At 39.3% G+C, this 21,838-nt stretch overlaps 1 protein-coding gene across 1 annotated transcript in view; it reads left to right on the forward strand.

Moving 5' to 3' along the window:
• Positions 1-21,838, forward strand: part of KCNH5 (potassium voltage-gated channel subfamily H member 5) — a 169,633-nt gene that overhangs the window by 105,563 nt on the left and 42,232 nt on the right. The window contains exons 8-9 of the mRNA XM_009564375.2: positions 3,389-3,588; positions 15,075-15,327. Coding sequence (XP_009562670.2) covers positions 3,389-3,588; positions 15,075-15,327 — 453 coding nt within the window. The remainder of the gene's footprint in view (positions 1-3,388; positions 3,589-15,074; positions 15,328-21,838) is intronic.

Below are 21,838 nucleotides of genomic sequence, written 5' to 3' on the forward strand. Positions count from 1 at the left end.
AGATGCTTGCCAGCACATCTTTGTGTGGGCATGTGCTTGCACATGTGCATCTGTGCGTAGGGAATTCAACGGGCTCCAGAGGTTGTTGGCTTCCTGAGCTGAGACATCTCTGCCATCTGTCTGCTCACCTCTCTATTCTGTCCCATCTCTGTTATATTTGCAGCTAATGCAATTACCCCAGCCTGAAGCTGAGCTAGGAAGAACAAAGCCAGGTTACCTGGATTTTTAAGGTGGACTATGATCTTCTCAGTAGACCTTTCCAAGCAGAGGACTCTTTCCCTGTAAAGGAGAGTCACAACACGTGTTACAAATCCAATTCGAATTATTTTATTTACATATTTATTATTTCCTTATTGGGACGAACTTGGTTAGTTGCATACCAAGACCTGAAAAACAATAAATAACAACTATTTTAAAATGACCTTCTTTTCTAGGTGTCATATAAAGAATATGGATGGGGAGCTGATTTTCAGAGACGTGGTTTTTCCATGCCAGACTTTGAACAATCTGCTCTCCCCTCAAAACCAACAAACTGGTCCCAGCAACTACCAGTGTTGGCATGAGGCAGCACCACAAGCTAGGATAGTTTTTGAGTTATAGCTTCAAAGCTGTGAAGATCTAAGTGTTTTCCTTTTAAATGTCTGCCAAAGGACTCACATGCAGTAACCCGTAAGAGAAGTGGAACAGTTAGATGAACTCAACCCTGTGTCTTTACCATTTCCAACAGGAGTCAAAGAAAGGCTTTGATTTCCAACAGAGGAATAATGTTGATTTTGTCTGTGCAGACTCGTCTGTGTAGGCTTGTGAATTCTGATTTAGAGAGGTACAGCTGGGTAATGCTTCCAGCAGTTTTGCAGGCTTGATCCAATGATTTATTCATCCTTAATTTCTAGAGCAAACATACTCATTTTAAATACAGCTCTCCAGGACCCTATATTAAGAGACAGGATTAAGGATTTCTCTTCTCGCTGTATATTTTCTACAAATTATCTCTGCTGAAGAGCCTTTTTTTTTTTATTTTTTTTTGGTGAAGGAGGTAATATGTGCCAGTTGCTTCAGGCAAGCTGTTTTCACCATGTCATTCTTAGCTCTTCCCAGACTGGCAGGTGTCAGAGTTGAATCTCTTATTTTCTTAACATTACAGGGCACTGTGTCGCATTTTGAATCAGGTTGTGTCTTCTGTTTAGGTTTGCGTGGCCATTTAGGTTGTATGCATTGTAATTACATATGCAGCGTAGCAGTAGTTACAGGCTTGCATAAATTTAACTCATGCAGAAAGGCAGGGTTGCGTGGACGGTTATCACTGCTCTTTACATTTATAGTCACAGTCATTTTCAGATGCATCTGATACCACAGGGCAAAGCAAGAGATATTCTGCGCTCACATATCTGATGGACTGAGTTCATGATAAATCAGCAGCTGTTCTTTAGAAGGATGAGAAATGTTGCACTTAGAAAAACTGGCACTTCATCATGTTTGTCCTACTACAAAAGTTCGAAAGAGTGGCAAAAACGGAAAAAAAAAAAGGAAAGAAAAAATTCAGGTGTCATTCTTCCTACAAGAAAGCTGGAGAGGGACTTTTCATAAAGGCTTGTGGGGATAGGACGAGGGGGAGCAGGTATAAACTGGAGAGGTGCAGATTTTGACTACATATTAGGAAGAATTTCTTCACCATGAGAGTGGTGAGGCACTGGCACAGGTTGCCCAGGGAAGTTGTGACTGCCCTATCCCTGGAGGTGTTCAAGGCCGGGTTGGATGGGGCCTTGGGCAGCCTGAGCCAGGGGGAGGTGTCCCTGCCTGTGGCAGGGGGTTGGAACTGGATGATCTTTAAGGTCCCTTCCAATCCAAACTATTCTATGATTCTATGATTCTTCTATCTAGACATTTTTATAATCACTCTGAGTGAGTGGGTAGAAAGTCATAGAATTATTTAGGTTGGAAAAGACCTTCAAGAACAAGTCCAACTATAAACCTAACACTGTCAAGCCCAACATTAAACCATGTTGCTAAGCACCATATATACACAGTTTTTAAATACCTCCAGGGATAGCTGCTCAACCACTTCCTTGGGCAGCCTGTTCCAATGCTTGACAACCCTTTTGGGGAAGAAACGTGTATCTGAAGGGGTACAGAGGTAGAGAAAACCTTTCAGTAGTTGACAGATACAATGCAACAATCAGTAAAGCAAGAGGAAGAAAACTACTTTAAAAGAGGTTTATTTCTGGACGTCACATAAGGTATTAATCTACTGTGTTTTCTAAAACTGAAACCTCTTGTCCGTCTTTGCTACACACTGTGTGACCCTGTTTAATATCATGTGTTGAGATGAATTCCAAGACTTCGATGAAACAGTGAACATTGTATTTCTGATGAACTTCAACATCAAATTTTTTCATGTATATAGTATAAAGCACCGTGAGAAATTAGCTGTTTTCTATCAAATAGTGTACACTGCATCGCACTTGTAACAATATACTGAGGTTGATGCCTTTACAGTTGGAAAGGGTTACTTAAAATGTGATTTTCTCAAATATGGCATGTCTTCCTTTGGTGTTGCACAACTCAGCTGGCTGAACTTGGCAGTATAGGTGGCATGTTTGGAAAGGGAAGGATAAAACCAGAAGGGAAAATAACTCTAGGAGTGGGTTTGAGGTAGTGCTTCCTACTCTGCCATGTCCTCCCCATGCCCTAATTGTATGCCTTCAGCAGTGGGACTTGCTGTTGTTTGCTGATCCAGTTTTTCTCTCTTTGGTATCATTAATGACTGGCATCTAGAGTTGACATACATACCAAGTCATCTGCTGGGAATGGCTGTGAAACTGGACTGTGAACTGCTACTCTGAGTCTTTCTTGTGCACATCTTGTCCCATTGATGCGGGACCCTGTCTGCATAGATACCTTGCCGGGCTTTCTGAGTTCCTTTCTTCTCTGTTTCTTATCTTTGTTGGGACTGAGGCCATTCTCTTCTCATAGCACATGCTAGTTGAGGTGATTCTACAGGAGATCCACGTGATTCTCTGGATAGTGCCTTCAAATTTTACTGACAGGCTGGAGCTACAGCTGAAAATTAATTTGGATTAGGATAGGGTATAGAGTTAAAATGCAAGAGCTATTTTTAAGTGACTCCATGTGTGGACATTATCTGTATGACTTATTTTGTAAATGAATGCACACTGAGTGGCTGTATGAGTTGTGTGGGTAAATTCAATAAATAATTATACATGTATGTGTGTGAGAGTGTGTGCATAAATATAATTTTTCAGTTTATACCTATGTATTTGCAATAATTTGTAACCATACATAAAATTCTTTGAATTTATCCTTAAATTATAAGTAACATTTACCAGACCATGCATATTTATTTTTAATTACCTTTGGTTTCTTTCAGCGCTTCTTTATGCAACTATTTTTGGAAACGTCACCACCATTTTCCAGCAAATGTATGCCAACACCAACCGATACCATGAGATGCTGAACAATGTGAGGGATTTCCTAAAATTATATCAAGTCCCAAAAGGCCTTAGTGAAAGAGTCATGGATTATATTGTCTCAACCTGGTCCATGTCTAAAGGAATTGACACAGAGAAGGTATGAGTACATGAGGTAACAATTTAGATAGTAAGAGTGTGTGTCCATTGTGTACTTTCTTAGAAATAGGACTGTAATACAGCATATAACTTGCTAACAAATTTTTAACTGCATGCTACTTCATAACTATGTTTGTGTTTAAATCAAAACCTGGATGTTTTAATAAAACACTGTTTTGTAGGCAATATGCCTTTATATTTCATTATAGTAAATGTTTTATACCTTCCAAAAATAAATAATTTTAATATATTTAACTATCGAAATCAATGGGAAATCGGTCTTCAAATTAGTCCAAGAACATAATTTGGTGTCTAACCTAGATCAGTATTATTATGAAAAGTATTGGCATCTGTGAGTTGCAATTAAATGAGTTTGATTGGCTTGGACCTCTTGCTGATGCCCAGGACACTGACATATCCATCAGCATAATTAGTATAGAATTTAATGGCAGTAGAGATTGATCTCCTTGAGCTAAAATCTCTTGGCTAGAACTTAAGGACTTTGGTAGGAACGTGGCACTGCTGGCAGCCAGGCTGGGTAGAAATCCTACAGGACTCTGGGCCTCAGAAAGGAATGGTCATTTAGATTTCTTCAAAAGTCAGTTAAAGGAGAGGGTCATCTTTGGAGAGTGATTCATTGTGTGTCAGAACAGACCAAATGAATTGTGCTCAGTGCCTGTCTTTCACCATGATATGTGCAGTGGATCTGTCTAGCCTTTGATATTTTAGAGAGCTGAAGTCAGGTGGGTATGTTTCTGCCTGCAATATCTTGAATGTAGATATAACAGTTTTAGGTCTAGATTTGTGGTCAGTGGAGACAGGCAATGCTCCTGTGGCTTCCGTGGACTTGATATACTTGATATCAGCTGAAATTAGGCATTCAGGCTCCAGTTTCTATGAAGATTTCCCTCCTAGAACTTAAAAGGCAAATGTCCAAGGGAGGGCAAGGAAGCATCTGGCAGATTACCATCTTAAAACGTCTACTGCTTGCAGAGATTTGAAGTTCTTGCTTCAGTTGAATCTATTGCTTGATATGGAATGAAGATGCAGCTTGTTCAGGTATGCCAAGGTGAAGTTGCTACACTGAAAAATTTAGTCTTAAGTCATGCTGATGCAACAGCAGTTATCTTATTAATCATCTGCTGGGAAATTCAGTTTACCCTCACAAATACCACTATTTTAAATAACAAAGATTTTGATTTCTTTGATTCTTGTGCTTCAGTATGCTGCATTCTTTAATATGTTAACTTCTTAGACTAATATCCTAACTTCCTAGTGCTGACTCTTGCAGTGTTAAAAGTGAACTTTTATGTTTTGAACTACTATAAATGCATTCAGTCCTATTGTGTAAACTCGAAACCATTTGAAAATTCAACTTTCATTTGCATTTGTCTCCTTGCAATTAAGCCAGAATCCTGTATTATTTCACTATGGTTTCATTAGATTTTAATGATGCTTCACAGTTAATTTGGAGAACCTATGCTTTAATTGCTGAAATTTCCTTCCATAGTTTCCTCATGTCCTGTTTTATAGATTATAAAGATGCAGTTGGAGCTATAATCGTCAGCTCGTGGTAAGCAGCGTTCTCTGGTCTGCAAGACAGAAGTGGCTGCTTAGAGAATTGATATGGCTGGAAAATCTGTAACTTAGGTTTTTAACAATTTTCCCTGGTAAAGACTGGTCCAAACTTAAGCCTGAATCCAAAACCTATTTAAAATAGTTGAAAGATTTCAGGAACCTCTGCACTTGGACACCTGTAGTTGCATCTAATCGGGCTTCTCAGAAAAGCCCATGTTACAGAAGAGCGGAGACAAGAGAAACTTAATGACTTGAGCACCAGTTTGAATATTTTGGTGTTTTGTATCTCTTACAGCCTTCAAGTCTGCAAAAGCAACAGCAACAGCAGCTAGTAGTGGCCGTGCTGAGCATCCCTGGGTCTGTATGAGTGTAAGCATCAGGCAGTTTGCTTTCAGCTGCAGGACCTTAGCTAAAGTGAGTTTTTGTTTTAGAAAAGGGTGGAAAGCTGCATCACAGCCAGGCAGCCTTCCTACCTTTATCTCCATACAGGAAGGTGTTACAATGTGCTTCACCGAAACAAATGAGAAAATGTAAATTCCAGCTGAGGAGTAGTACAGAGAGTAGTACAGTCCTAGAGACTAGTCATGCAGAGTGGATCGTTTCTCTTGCATTAATTGCTTCATTACCCCTTCAAGCCCTATTGTAAGTCTCTCTTCATTTATATGGAATCCATCTGTACTAACCCTAGAGCAGCCAGTAGATGGGAGCACACTGTAGGCACCTCCAAGGTACACAAAGTCAAGTCAGATTTATTACTGTAGACACAGTGGGGTTCCACAAAATGCTTCAGTGTAGATTGGAACAGGATTACAGCCCCAGGTCTTGAATTACTTCTCTGCATTGCTTTCTCTGACAGCCTGGATGTGACCTGAGGGGTTTCTTCCAGTCTTGTTTTCAAAACTCCAGTAATGAGATTCTGGTCAGTCTACTGTCTGGATATCTTTGCATCACATGATTACCCATTCTTCTTAATTTTTATGATATTTTCAGTAAGCTTCATATTATCTTGCAGATGTGTGCTCATGACACATGATAATTAGTGAGGAATTTCTCATCTTTTCAGTTTCCATCAGACAGCTCAGACAGTTTCCATCATCCAAGGATGTTTTTCAACCTAACATACACTGTTACATCCTAAACTGTTCTAAATATATCTGCATGCTGGAACGTGTTTTGCAACATCATTTGCCGCAAACTTATAATAAATTTCATTCAGTCAGTCAGCATGTTGAAACGGCTTTATTTTGAAATCCAAATTTAAACAACAAGAAAGTTAATGTACTAACAAAGAATGAGATTTCTTATATGAGTGTTACAGTAGGTCCCTTTGGTGATGAACAATCCTAGCAATTTGGTGGAGTGAAACTGAACACATATGCATATGTTTCTTTGATAGCTAAAGGTCTCAAATTCATATGCTTGAAATTAAAATATGAATTAATAACTTGATTGGCATTGCTATCACTTAAATGTATAGATTTTTTGCATCAGACCTCAGATACCTATCTGTGAATGACGCATTCATTGTGTACTCCCAAAGAAGATGTTGGCTAAGACTGGTAAGGATGGATCTTCAGATAGGAACTGAAGGCAAAGTGGAAGTTAGGATGGAGGAAGTGTAATGAAGTTCTAGTCCTTGCAAGCTGTCCCAAACAGAACTTTGTTTTAAAGCTTTGATCTGTTGTCCTTGTATGTGGAAGAGGACTTGTTCTCCCACGTGGAAGTGATGGTGCCATCAGTACACAATTTTGGCTTCCCTGTTCTCCTTGGGAATAACTCATCTTCAAATCCTGTCTTCAAACCACAGTGCTGCAGCCTGAGTGTTCACAAATAAGGAATTAACAATGACACTAAAAGCATTAGTGTATTTATTATTATTACTTAAGGGGAAGCAAGTGGCCTCTGATCCATAATCTTAAATCACTTAAACATGAGAGCCCTCCTCTGACAGCTGGGATGATATATGTAATACATGCACATGGACTCTTATCTCCTAGTGTAACAGTGGCTCAAACAAGATGGAATCTTTTTTTATGTTTAATGCTACAGTTTTCGGGGTTATTCATCTAAAAATGAACAGAAATAAAAACATGATAAAACTAAGAAGCCTTTATATGATAAACAGATCTCTAATCCAGCAGAACCTGCAGTACATTCTCTGCATATGATCATTTTTGAGCAGCTGAAAAAAATCTTTACAGTAATAATCTGATTTATGAAATACACAACGAATTCATCTCTCTTAGTTTTTATTGGAATCTCTAGGCAGAAAATGAAAAATTTACAGATATTAGCTCTTCTGTAAGAAATAGATCATTATACATGAAAGCAGAACAACCATTAACTAACGTGCAAATGTCTTAAAGTCTCATCTAGTGATAACGTTCTGAAGTATCAGTAAAACCCAAAGAGTTTCTCTTCTTGACCTCTGTGCTGTTGTATGGCTTTAGAATTTGCTCAGAAAACAATTAAATAAATGTCTATCATGTTTTAACAGTTGATTCCTTCAGAAAAGCCATAGGTTGGAAGAAAAAAAGGCGTCTGTTTATTCTTAACCTAAGCATTAAAGATGACTTGAATAATGAGAGCCAATTCCACTTTGCAATGACTGAAATGGAAATAATGGGAAAATAACACAGTATTAAAACCGTTGACTGCTGCCCACTAAGCTTTCATACAGAAAAGATGGATTTATGGTAAATAGACACAGATTGTAACTTTATTAAGCATTAATCTGCAGAAGGACAGTGCAGTTTAGTTGTGTTTCCTGTTAATAAAATCTTCTAGAGCTGCAGTAATAATTTGTGATAACCCTAGATAAACAGGGAAGTCAGGCTGCTATTCCAGCAGTGTCCCACCACACAGAGGTGTCTATAAATGCTGGATGGATTTCCTCGTGGATGACTGGGGTAGAAGGCTTCCAAGCTTCGTGGCCAAAGAGAACTTCTAGAGAATTAGGTGTGACAACTGCATACATTTCCCTACTGAAGAGGGAAGGTAATAATCATTTGGACAAGTATTTTTGTTTTGTTGTAGAGGCGAGGTTGTTGAGCGTACCTTGCAGATCGGGATGAGGTGAACAAGAAATCTTCCCTCGCCTCACAGAGCTGAGCTAGGACCAGGTATGGTTGCAATCCACGGTTCTTTGGGATGCAGGAGAGACAGTTAGGGTCTCGCTATCCATCACATGGGTCCAAGAGTAGGGTCCTGTGCACCAGTGGGGATTTCTCTTTCACCTTTGTGTATGGTATGGATTATTTTCCTACTGTATACACTGTGCAGAGCCAGGAAAGATTATACACAATTATCTCTGCCTCTCGGATGTGTTCATTTTGGGATTGGTACAGATTAAACAATGAACCTGTCATGCTTGAGGAAATGCCAGGACTGTTCACCATGGCTGTGGAGCAGCTCATGAAGGTATTTTCTGGGAGAAGAAGCACTTGGGTGGATGAGTTGAGCATTTTCCTGAGCACTGCCACCGAGGGACAGAGCTGACAGAGAGACTGTCAGTTCCAGAGACCACATCTAGGGGAAGGTCTTCTCCAAATCTCTTTTCCTAATGCTGTTACCCCGAATGTCTTTACATAATGTTGCACGTTAGAGAATAAAGCCATGTCCAGGAGCACAAAATAAAATAACCCGTTGATTGACGCCATTTTTCCAAGACTGGTCTTTGTGCCAGAAAAAGTTGTGACTTGAGAGATTCTTTGATGTATGCCGTATTTTTTCTGATGTTTGTTTTTCTATCTTTTATCTAAGAAGTTGATTTTTAATGATACGATTCCCTGTAGTCTGCTATCCTTTTCCCCATTAGCAGGTCATGTAATGACTCTGCTTGTGTTAGATATTATAGCAAACCTGAAAACAATAAAATGTTTGTCTGTACAGCCCTTAGGCAGTCTGGGATCTGCCACTTTGGGGTCATCAGCAAATGTTACTACTGTGCCACATTTTTCAGTGCATTATACAAACCAGCAGGCTCTGGCTGGTGAACCACTTGATTCCCTAAAACACGTGCTGATGCCTCTCATCTTCCCCTGTTTTTCACGTCCTTAGCCAGATTCTATCTGTGCTGACAATACTGAATTTGGTGTAATCTAGTGCCTATTTCTAGGGATTTTTGGATGTCTCTAATTCTTGTTACTCAGTTAAAAAACAGTTAATTTTGTTGCTGTATCGCCAGGTCTCACCATTTTGATCACTGGTTCTGCTCATCTACTGTTAATGAGAAAACAAGCAAAACTCAACTTACTAGACTTGATTTTCGGATTTTTATTTCTGAGCATTTAAATTGCAGTGACCTTGGATTTCAGTGCAATTAAAATGGACCACACTGTTGCTGGAGAAATTCAGTTCTTAGTGCCAAGTTATCCAGTGATGTATTAAAGATTACCGTAATGCATGCAGAGTTGGTAACTGCTCAGACCATACATCAGCTTTGAGTTACTTACAAAATTATCTGATTATTACAGGGAAGTGCTCAGTGATTTGTAATTCAACTGTTTCCTTACCTTTGTATCTTTGGCCTCCATCCAGTGCCAAATGTAACACGTTTAGCCAGATCTGCAGAAGAATTCAATGTGCAAATGAGCCAAATTCTTCTAAAAATTGGAATAAATTGGTCAGGTCCCTAGAGGGTGTTGTGGTTTTTTGGAAAGAACTGATCCTGAGTATGACTGCTAAATACATTTGAAAACCCACAGTAGCCTTCGTCCACAAAATAAAGAGTTGTCAATGGCCTGTAACAAGGAGTTTATATTATTTATGGTCAAAGCTGAACACTTTTAGTATCACCAATATTTCTTGAAGTCATTAATTTAGGAAATGGTTGTTGTTATTCCAGCAGTAAGAATATGTAAGCTCTTTGCTTAAATATCAGCCAATATATCCCCTAGCTACAGCTCTGAGAAAGTGAGAATGCTGTGTGCTGAAAAAGTAGCATTTTTGATTCTCTGACCTCTGCTCTTTTTGTTAACAAGTCTTAAAAGATTCCATAATATTTGCTAAGCCTTCTTTTAGAGTTTTCCAGCTGGGGATGTTTTTCAAAAAATACTTAAACCCTTCCTGGAAGATTGAATATGTTTTGGACACATTTTTTGTTTCGGTTCATTTCTTTGAGTTCTTTGTAATCTGTGCTCTCCGTAGCGTTCTTTGAGCTGTTTAAGGGGCTTATTTTAAACTGCCTGAGCATGCTGAGGAAATGGATCCGAGAGGAAAAAAATTCAGATGGAACCTCCTTGGGAATTTTACTCCCTCTTTGCAGATCTCAAGCAGAAAAGATAGTGAGATTTTTTTTGTGCCTATTCCCTGGGAGTCTTTCACAGCTGGTTATTGCCTAGCAGCAACCACAAGCTTTTCACTCACCACCAGCACTTTACATACACCACAGGGTGCTCTAGAGATCACGGCAGTGTTGAATTTCTGCACTGGGTGTTGTTGTTTTGGGGTTTTTATCAGCTGGGTGCCAGGCAGCAGAGGGTGATGGTGGCAGACCTCAGCAATTGTCTTCTCCTGACTTTGAGGAGGCTTCATTTTGCGTGCGGAGAAGGGAAGTGATAAATGTTATTCTGTGTTTTACTTTCTCCTCTCTTAGCTTTCTAGTGGTTTGGGTCTGTGTGGATACATGCGCACTGTTCATGTGTGGCATGAGTCCTTCCTCCTTTTTCTGGTAGAAACAGCTTATACACCCAGCAAAGATTTTCCTCTGGGCAGAATTCAACTTTCTCCTCTGATTTTGCATTGAAATACGAGAGTGACTGTTCTTTTGTGCTGCTTGGATGCATACGGGAAAGCTGAAGGCAGAGTCTGTGCCTACAGATTTATTGCAGAGCAACTTTTGCAGCAGCACAAGCATATGGTCCCTGCTGGCCGCTTGCTCCCAGTCGTGTGCTCTGGACCATCAGTTAGTAAAGCATCGCAGTCAGCAACCTTAATATCTTGCTTTGCTTGTAAACTGCAGGTTTCACCAACAAAGGTCTTGAAGTCTCTAAGGAAATTTCCTCTTCAGATATTTGTCTTGGTGGGTTTTAATATGCTGCTGAAAGAATACACAGGCTAGAACAACTGTCCCAGGAGAACTTCTATTCTACTGATATAACGTGTTGGAGGCATTTCCCTAATAGTGAAACAATAGATTGAGCAATACAGGATATCCTTTCCCTTAGACTGACTTTCTTTTTTACACTCATGTGTGTAAATTTGTACACCATATGGACTCACTTACAACCATACTGCAGCTAGTTTCTGTCTGAAGTTGCATGCTGTCTTAAAAATACTGAGATTTCAGTAAGAGCATTTCACAATAAGTATGTCTAAGTCTTGTATTACCAGTAAGGGGTCATTTTCAGAAAAATATTTATCTGAATTTGAAGTGCTCATTTTTTTCGTTTTCCCCTCTTAGGATCTTTGGACTATTTATTATATCGTTACCTTCCAAATGCTTCTGTGTGATCCTATATCGTATTAGCTGTCTTTTTTGGAAGCAGGAAAATTACTGCATGATGTAACCTGTGTCAGTAACAACCCCTTTCTAAGTACAACTAATAGAGAAGTTGGTGGCATCTGTGAGACTCTTTCTGAATTCATGATGTTGGTACACAAAAAGAAGTGCTGCAAAGTCAGATTGGAGCTCCTGGAGTCCTGTGCTTGGAGCACACAGTAAACACATAGCCAAGTATTGAGACTGTCTCTCTTTGCTCTTTTTTCCCCTTATGTATATCTGTGTTTGTCAGTCAAAGTTCCTTTGCCAAATGTTGTGATATTAAATATTTCTTTTAGTTGACATCTGTTTCATTCTCTGTTTTCAGTACTTGAAGCATAGCAGACAAGAAAACCGACATAAAGAATATTTGTTCCTGTATAATTCTTGCATCATTACTCTTTTAATGCTGTACTAGTTGATAAGTGATAAGTGATGTCTTGATATATCTCCATACAGTAATATGTCATTAGGAGTATCATTTCATCATGACATCGATAACTTCCTGAATTATGCTTTCTAAAACTCGCTTTTTCTGTGCAATGGAAATTTTTCTGTCTCTTTATATTAGAATATGTGATGACTGATACGTTTGTTGTGTCTACAAAGAGTAATGCTTTGAGTGCTCGCTTTTAATACACTATTCGGCTCTCTGTTTATGAGGAAACAATAGGTTTACGTTCTTGAGGGACTGAATTAATTCACACTTGAAAAAACAAAGGATCCCTGAACATCTCCAGGCTTTACCTTAGCAACCCGTAGAAACAGTGTGACCAATTTTTTGGTACATTTTAGAAATGCTTCTGTTATTTTTTTCCTGCAGTTTGGAAGCTTAAAAGATAAAATTTGGAAATCGGTCATGTATGAAAACAGATTTTTCTTAAGAGCAGTGTTTGAGAATTCATAGCTCATGGCCTTGCTATGTCAAAAAGATTTACGTTACTGGAAGTATTAAAGGGACATAAACTTCTAACCATGGTTTAGGCCCAAGAGTAGATAAAAATGTTACAAATCATCAATCATGGCACGAAAGCAAGCAGATTTTTTTGTTAAATGACGATTGAGAAGAAGAAAGATGGCATATTTCTGTTTTATCGTAATAAAGATGAGCTTTCTGTTTGATTCAGAAGTAGGACTGAGGTGAAACAATAGTTTTTGTTTTTTTACTGGAACAACTAAGGTGTGTCCATATTTCTCATAGTAGATGGAATGACTCAGGTAAGTGTAAGTTTGTAAGAATGACATCTTGCCCTTACGATGTTATGGAACTGTGATAATGTATGTGGACAAAAGTGACTCAGACAAGACATTATGGTTAGCACAAATGATGTTTCATGGAGAATATGTCTTGTTAAATGTTTATTATTAATTTTTATGATAAAGCAGACTTATTTAAGGTATTTTAATGTGTTATGTACAACATTTTTTTACACGAAAACAGCATTAAGCAAAAATTGACTCCTTCTGTATCAAGTTAAATAAAAATAATTAGCTAGTAGATCTGGGAAGGTGGTTGTAAGTGATAAAACCTATGGGGAAGTTTCCAAGGAGATATTGTGCTTCATAGTGTTAGACACAAGAAGCATTGTCTCTCTTATTTATACAAGATGAGATCAAGGATGATTTAGTCATATTCTGTAAACACCTATATGTGGAAGAGATTTCCAATCATTGCAGGCCTTTTATCCAAGCAACATGTGATCCTCTGCCTGTTGGGTGAAAATTAAAACAAAAATCAGTTCAGAAACAACACATATTTTAGAAGAGAGAATATCTGTGCATTACAACTACCCTGTGTCATTTGAAAACATTAAATCAAGGCCTTCTAGGCTATAATTTTAGCAGGTGTTCTGGTATTGATATTAAAATTACGAGTTGACCCATAGCACAAGAAGGTAGTGCAAATGATGCAGCAGCCCTTTCTAGCCTCAGACTGTCTTAGTACAGAGAACAGGAGAATAACTTCTTCACCTTTTTGCATTAATTATACCTTTGACCACCAAGGAACTTTGACCTATTGAAATAAGAAAGGGACTAAATGTTATTAATTAAACTAGAAATTGCTTACTACTTTCCCATTCTATGGTTTTGGATCTTTAATAATAATTTACAATAATATTTTTTATACCTCTTATGCTTTAAACAGAAATTAAAATTGTGGCTTTACTTCAATGTTAACCTGACCATTTACCTCAAAGCTTAGTGAGGGTTACCACTGTTAATATTCAATGGCAGCTAACATATTGACCCAATGTCCCTGTTTTTTCACACTGCCTGCAGATCAAACTGCTGTATTAATTATTTACAATGAGAAATTAATCATTATCGATCATTATTATTGATCTGCAGTCTTCTTTATGTTAAGCTTCTAGAGTGCTCTTAATCTCATGCCCTTTTCTATTATTTATCCCAGCAAAATTTTTATGTTTCTCATATATATATATATATATATATATATGAAATTAGCTACCTTTAAGACAGGGACATCCGTTTTAGAGCTTTAGGGATGACATCGTGTTTAGGAGCATGTGCAAATATTAGACACAGAGTTTTCAAACCTAACAAGACCCCACAGGTTTTCAGTTTCTTTCTTCAGGTGTATTCGTGTTACTATTTCAATAGAGAAATCTATTTAAGGTAAAGAATTAGTTGAAGGTCTTATTTAATCGATCTGCTGTGAAGACATATGTTCACAGGACAGTTTTCCATGCACCTTTACTTTACCTTACATATGGTTTCATAATACTTTCTTTTTGCTCTAATTTCAATCTCTTTGGAGTTTCTAGGGTGTAACCCCTCCAGGGCACATTGTATAAGAAACATCTGTACAGCACTGAAACCAAACCTTAGTTGTGTTTGGAAACATGTTGGTAAGCGGTCCTCTACATCAAGACTTTTAAAGACTAGGTTTTCTGAATGTGAGCAAAATGCGGTGTTATTTATTGTGAATGGTCTGTCTCTGCATGTTTTCAAGCTCCCTCAGCTCTGAGCATCCATTCTGTGCTTCAGCAGGGACTGAGTGTGGCAGCAGACAGATAGTCTGGGCATGAAGTCTGGAGGGACATCCACAAACAGGACATAGTTGTGCCAGCTGAAATTGAGGAATGCAAGTGTAAAAACTGTTAGGAATTAGAATAGTGTAACAGAATTGTCCCGTCTTCCACATTACGCTTTCACCTGCAGGGAAAGCAATGGATAGGTAGAGAAATACTACTCTAATTCAAAAAACAAAACCAAAAACAAAAACAAAAAAACCAAAATAAAACCAAAAAAAACCAAAAAAAAAAAAAACCAAAAACCTCTCACCAGACACTTTATGAGATAACTGAATTGTTAGATCTTAGATCCGTCCATTCAGTTATTTCATAATCATGCACTGGCCTGGTGTCATATTTGAGCTGAATATTCTTTCTCTTTCTTTTATTCAGGTTCTTTCAATTTGCCCAAAGGACATGAGAGCAGATATTTGTGTGCACCTAAACAGGAAAGTTTTTAATGAGCATCCTGCCTTCCGACTGGCTAGTGATGGCTGCCTGCGAGCACTGGCTGTGGAATTTCAGACAATCCACTGCGCCCCAGGAGACCTCATCTATCATGCTGGAGAAAGTGTTGATGCTCTTTGCTTTGTGGTCTCAGGATCCCTAGAAGTCATCCAGGACGACGAGGTGGTGGCTATTTTAGGTACTGTGATCTCTATTGAAATGGTGGTGGTTTGAATGTATGTCTTCTGCTTAGCTTCTAATACTAACTAGTCTTGCCTAACGTCAGCTGGGACTACAGGAGGCTGGTGGTTGTCTTTGGATGGGGGTGTCGTGTCCAGAGACACTACTCTAGAAGGAAACTCTTCATCTTTTATGCCATTTGGAATGCTCTTTCTTCCCAGTATGGGTTACTGGTCACAGTTACAGTGTCTCGGAGATGAAGAGAGTGGCACCTGTGGGCTTGAGATCTTGTAAATAGCCTGGTAGAAAAAAATATAGAAGGATTTCCACATTATCCTCCATGCTGGATTTTCATTTGTCTGTATTCTAGCCCAGAATTACACCTACGAACAGTCTCTTCAAGGAAACAAAATTGTCACTTGTAGTGATATAGCTTTACAGAAAATAAACAGTTTGAACTGCGTACACAAAGAGATAGTGATGCACCATCTATCCAGCCACAGTTGTGAGAAATCAGAGTAATGAGGGAACTTAAACACCCCATAATCATGCTGTGGGGTCTGGTCTGCCAGCAGTGGGTGGGAAGAAGCCTAACACAGACTCCTCACTAGCTTATATGAGATTGGGGAAGGTCTAGCAGATGGCAGGACTGAGCCATCAGTGCTAGCGCTGAGGCAGGAATTATCCTCAGAGACAGAACAGTGTAGAGGAAGAACTGGTGGCTCTGCATGAAAACTACCCAGAGTTTGTCATGCCTGTTTAAAATAGGTTGTAGAACTCATCTCCTGTTGAATATTAGCTATTGGCCTTCTCTTAAACTGGAGCTGTGGCTCCCTGAGGGCTAATCCAGTGAGTGGTCTTATCCTAGGGGACCTCTCACACCCCACCGAATCTCTGTACTGCTTCTTTGCTGTAAGAGTGGTTCCAGAGGGCTGCATGGGTCCCTCTTGTATCTCATGGGGATGATTGCTGAGAGTTGAGGTTCATAGTTACGCTTGGGAGTTGCTCTAGCACGTGGGTGGTAGACACGTGTAGTTCTGACGTGAGGAGTCAATTCTGATGGTGAATCAAGGCTTCAGCTCCTTCCCAGCTAACAGCAACGGGGAGGAGAGGAGAAATGAGGACAAGCATTGGAGCCAAAGGAGACTCCTGATGTGTTGCTTGTGTACATGTGCCCTGCACTGGGATGGAACAGGGCAGTGTGCAGGTGTGTGGATTGTACTGCATGGGACAGCTTCCTCAGGACATAACGCAGGTCCTCCCAGCTGGAGGGTATGAACCGGGAAAATGCATATACATAGTCTTTTGAAATACCTGCTGTAGCTTTCTGTGTTGCAGTATATACTAAGATTTTTAAAAAGAGATTTAATAAAGAGTGAATATGTTTCCATATTCAGATAATAGAATATTCCTTGTATTTCAGCTTACTGGACCATTTTGTTTTTATTATCCATCTCAGTGGCAAGATCTTATATTTGCTCATAGCTATTTAAAAAAGAAAAGCTCTAAGAGTAAGTAGCAGCATTTAGACAAATAAATGGCTTTCTGGGTATGACAATGATAACAAAACCCAAATATTTAATTTACTGAGCTAGGAAGAGTGGAAATGGGATAAGTATTCTTTGGAAACTTGTCTTCATTAATTTCCTCTATGGGAAAATGGCCAGCTTCTGCTCCTTGCAGAGCCACATTTCCCAAGTTTGCTTTGGAAGTGGTACTTTGCAAGTACTGTTTTAATAATGTAGTGATATTTGGTATGGTAGTATTATTTGCCTTCTTTAAAGAGAGAGAGAAGGTGTGTCCTGTTTTTTGGGTTTGTTTTTTTCTTACCATGCTTACCTGCAGATGGAAGTTGTAGTCTTTAAAGTGGAATACCCTGGAAAAGTGATTCATGTAGAGACACCAAAATGAGTTAAGAGTATGTATCGTCCACCTCTTACATTCATGCTTCTGTCCAAAGGGCAGGGCTATGTTCTCAATCAGGTCCCATCATGAATCACTCCAGAATGTTTCTGCTTTTTCCCCTTCTTTGTCTTCCCATATCATGTTCCCTTCCCTCGCAGCCACAGTAAATTGACACACCCAGCTTCCCTGTGTGCCAAATCGTATTCTCAGGAGGCTTGGCATGCCATCCAGGTGTTTTCTGCAGGCTCCACTGTGGAGACAACCATCCTTCTGTTCAGCAGCAGTTTTCCTGGCTCAACAACCCCAGCTTTGACATTTCTTGTGCTCAAAAGCAGGTGAAACGCAGTGGAACGCTGTTCGAAAGCAAGTTGCAGCACCCTGAAGTTTTGTTCTCCCCTGGTTTGGTTTTGTTCTCATTTGTGCGTAACTAATGCCCAGCTGCTGCAGTAATCAGCATTACAGAAATTGGTAGAGTAAGAGAATTAATCTAATTGAGCCTGGAGATCCACAGTTTATAGGACTCATTAATGAAGACACCCAGGTGTGCCATTACTTTCCCCTCATTAGTTATCTCCATTTCTCAAGGACAGTTTCCCACCTTTCACAGGTACTGACTGCTGCTGGAGCAGAAAGCACATAGCATGCAGAGCTGGTGTGATGGGGCGCCATCGTTTTCACTGGAGAAAACAAGATCTAGTCATTTTAACATCTGCCTTTGCCAGGATAATGGAGAAGGGCAAACAGTCTTGTCTCTAATTATCAAAACCTTCCTAGCAAGTGAGGTGACCCTGAGAAGGCGCATCAGTAATTTTCCACTGTCTCAAGCAGGAGTAAAAAATTTAACAACCACTGTTCTGGTCTTATCAGTGAAGAAGTCTCAGGGAGGACTGGGGTTTTGAAGTTCCCCAGGCTAATGAAATGAGGCACCTGCTTGCAGAGGGCACCTAACTATCCACACTGCTGCAATTAACCTGAATTTACTGCTGGCAAGGAGTTTCATGTAAGTGGCAATGCCAACCGAGTGTTGCTGGTAGCTGCTTTCCAGCTCTCACCATGTGCTCAGCCTACTGCAGAAGTTGTACACTAACTTAAACCAGGCAGATTGATTAATAAGGTTTAAAGAAGTCATTTTGCATCAAAGAAATAATAACCCACCATGTTGAAATGTTGATTGTAGGAATTGATCAAAAATATTGCTCAGACTGCGTGGTCTTAAAAATGTATTGAGCAGTGAAATCCTAATGGGGGCTGCTGCTGAATGAATTTAATTTTGATAGTTGAGCCGGGATGAATATAGATTTAATAGCTCGTCTTTTAGCCACACTTAGGGTCCTGATCCCACATGTATTCGATTAAGTTCCTATTTGCCTTAATGTGTTTAATGTTAATTCTGAGCACGTTCTGCATATAGTCCCAATGCAATCTGTTGTTTATTTGATTTATTGTTTTCAGGCAAGCCAGAGTTTCACTTCTTAAAGTACTTCATGAAGTATTTCCAGCTGTTTGGTTTGGGAAGCAGTATCAGAGGAGTTAAGGACAGCAAGAGCTCAAGTGGCATTTCTTCTTGAATTCCATATGAGAACTGAAAATAGAGATGGGTGTTTTTCTGCTCTTAATCTTACATGTGTTTGGAGGTCAAAAGATTAAGTCTCTTACCAAATTTCATAGGAGAAAGTTCTTTAGAGGCTGAGCAAGTAGCAGCTCCCATTTAGATGAGCAGGAGACTCAGGGGCTCCATAGCTTTCATCCGTGGGCATTAGTAATCTGGTGTATGGGATCCATGCACCAAGACTTTGAAATTCCTTTATGTTATACAGCTGGACGTGTGCTTTGTGCAGGACAAAACTGACTGTGTGTGATGCAGTGGATGGCATGAAAAACCTGTCAGTCCAATTCCATCTCCTAGTATTAGTAACATTTTAATTAGTTTAGTTGCATCTTAGGTTACTTCTCAAGTGGAATGAAAGTGGCAGAACTTACTCTTATGTCAAATTAGCTCAGGCTATGTCCTATTTCATCTGTAGGAAAAGCCTTTTCTGTTCCAATAAGTTAAAAGCTCTGGATTAACTAAGAGGAAAATTATTCATAAAGGAAAGGTGGTTTTTTTTTTCAGCTAGCAGAACTGCAATAATTAAGGTGATGCAGGTAGTTTTTTAGGTGCTGAATCTCAAAGTATATAGCAAAATACTTGACAGATTACTGATCTGAGAACCAATGCGATGCACAGCTTTGCACTGTGCAGTTCTTGAGCACATGCCTTGGAATAAGTCATATCTTGCCCTTCTGGGTTGACATACATAATACTGTGTAAGATTTAGTCCTATTGATGCTTGTTCAAAAGTGTTATTAGTTGTCACTGACAGAGTTGAAGGGAACTTTCAACTTTTCACATTACTTTATCAGTTTAAAATATTATCTCTATCTGGATGATAGCTAAATGTAATAAAAAGCATCAATCTTAATTTAGTGCGAACTAGTGTGTTATAGATGTGATCTGCAGCTTCCAATGTCAGAAAGATTCCTTTCACTAAACTGAAATGTTTTTGAATTAGACTTGCATGCTTCACTGCCAAACCCAGGACCTCAAAAGTCTTGGAAAGGAAAATTATTTTAAAATCATGCGATATATTTCTTTTAAATTAGACTAACAGTTTGAGGCAATCTGATTTGCTTTATGAGCTTTGAAGATGCTCCAATTTCAAGTCTTTTTCCTGAGTCAGGGAGATAGAAACTTATTTCTGTATCAAATCAAAATGGACATATCCTGTCTCCAGGAGCTGAAGCTTCTAGAAAAAATAGGAAGTACTTGGAGATTTGCACTAAAAGTGAGAGAGGGGGACCATAAACCCTTCACTAACAGGAGAATAACTATATAGACCTTTTGCTCATTTTCAGCTGTCCCTAATGCTGGAAGAAATGCAAATTTATTTTTGTGTTTTTAGGTGCAGATGGAGAAAGTTGCACTGTGTTAAATAATGCAAACTGCTTTTGCCAGCATGGACTTGGATCTTTGGTGCAGTTTCTTGTTTCTTTTGCTGGCAATTCTGACAGTCTTTCGGATGCTAGAAGTGCTCTTTTCTCCCATCGTTCTGCCCTTTCACGTGTGAATGTGCTGTCCACTAGAGCTGGATATCTGACTGGTCAGTGTTCAGCTCTGAGCTGATTTTCAAGGTATCTCTGGCCCTTCTGAATCATAGAATGTCCTGAATTGGAAGGGACCCATAAGGATCATCAAGTCCAACTCCTGTCCCTACATAGGACAACCGAGAAATTGCCCTGGGAAAGGCTGAGGATTTGACTAAAGCATTTGCAGAGGTGAAGAGCGCTCTCTCACAATCTACTGCACATCATAAGTGGTGCTTACAGGGAGCAATGATATCCCAGCTGACGTGAAGCAACAGATGAATTTGCACCACCACATCACCCTCATCTTCTCAAGATCCCCTCTTCAGGCATGAACAGCTCTATCAGTTAAGTCCAGAAATCCAGCCAGCCCAGTAGCCTCTCTCCAAAAATGGCCAATAGTGGGTATGCAGGAGAAAGTAGGAAGGTTAGATAAGCAAACAGTGATATTTCCTCAGAATAATCTCCATCATTCCAACACAGTTTAATGTGTTTTAAGGTTTTCCTCACCCAGATGGAAATCTTTTGTGTTTAATAGCTGCAGGTGTCTTTTATTCCATGAATACACCCCATCATTTTTTAAACATATGCAACCATCCCCAATGTCCCATGACAAGGGGATACAGAACTTACCTAACTCGCTGAACCGTCATGGAGATGTGTACTTACTGCTTACTGCTTTGGGTAACAATCCAATTCCCTCCTTGCTCATTGGATTTCTTCATCAGTGTGAGATCAGTCTGTCCTGCAGCCAAAGGTTTCACTGGAGGTGTATAGACTGAGGCAGTTGTATTTATATGAATATATATATATATCAGGATATATAATAATGGCTGCAAGGACTTGATATTTGGTTGCTGACCTCCACCTCTATGCTGCTATCACATCATGGCTGTTGGTAACTGAGATGATTAGATAAACCCTTCCTTTAGATGGTGCAGTTTTACTAACTCTGCAACAAAATCAGCCTCCGCTTTTCATAAGCAGCAGAAGATTTGAGCATATAATGGTGAAAAGCCTATGTCATTCATCACATCTGGCTTTTGCTAGTGTGACTGATGAGAATTTGGAGATGTTTTAAAATGAGGAGGAGGTTAGATGGCTTATTAGTAAAGACTGTGCAGCACTGGAAAACACCTTGTCACCTTAAGAAGATTTCTTGGTGCTTTTTGTGTGTTTTTCCTTAGCGCTGTTTTCCACCAAGAATTTATTCTTTCACTGCCTGCCCAAACTTTCTGCCAAACGCCCCATCAAGTTTCTATGTCCACAAGGATATTTTTTAGCTCAGTTTCTGTTCCTGTCTAGAGAAGCATAAATTTTGCCTTATGTAAATATACATGGGTTATGAGAAATTGTTTAACAAGAGTCTTTCCTTTTGGAGTCCAAGGACTTTTTCATTCCCTTTGTAAGCTCCTGGGGAGTTTCATAAGGCCCTTAAGAATTTTTCTTCCTGAAACGTTCAGACATAAACTGCTGTCTCACAACCTAGCAAGTCAGTCTGT

Source organism: Cuculus canorus, chromosome 5 (genome assembly GCF_017976375.1).
Source record: "Cuculus canorus isolate bCucCan1 chromosome 5, bCucCan1.pri, whole genome shotgun sequence".
Taxonomy (NCBI): Eukaryota; Metazoa; Chordata; class Aves; order Cuculiformes; family Cuculidae; genus Cuculus; species Cuculus canorus.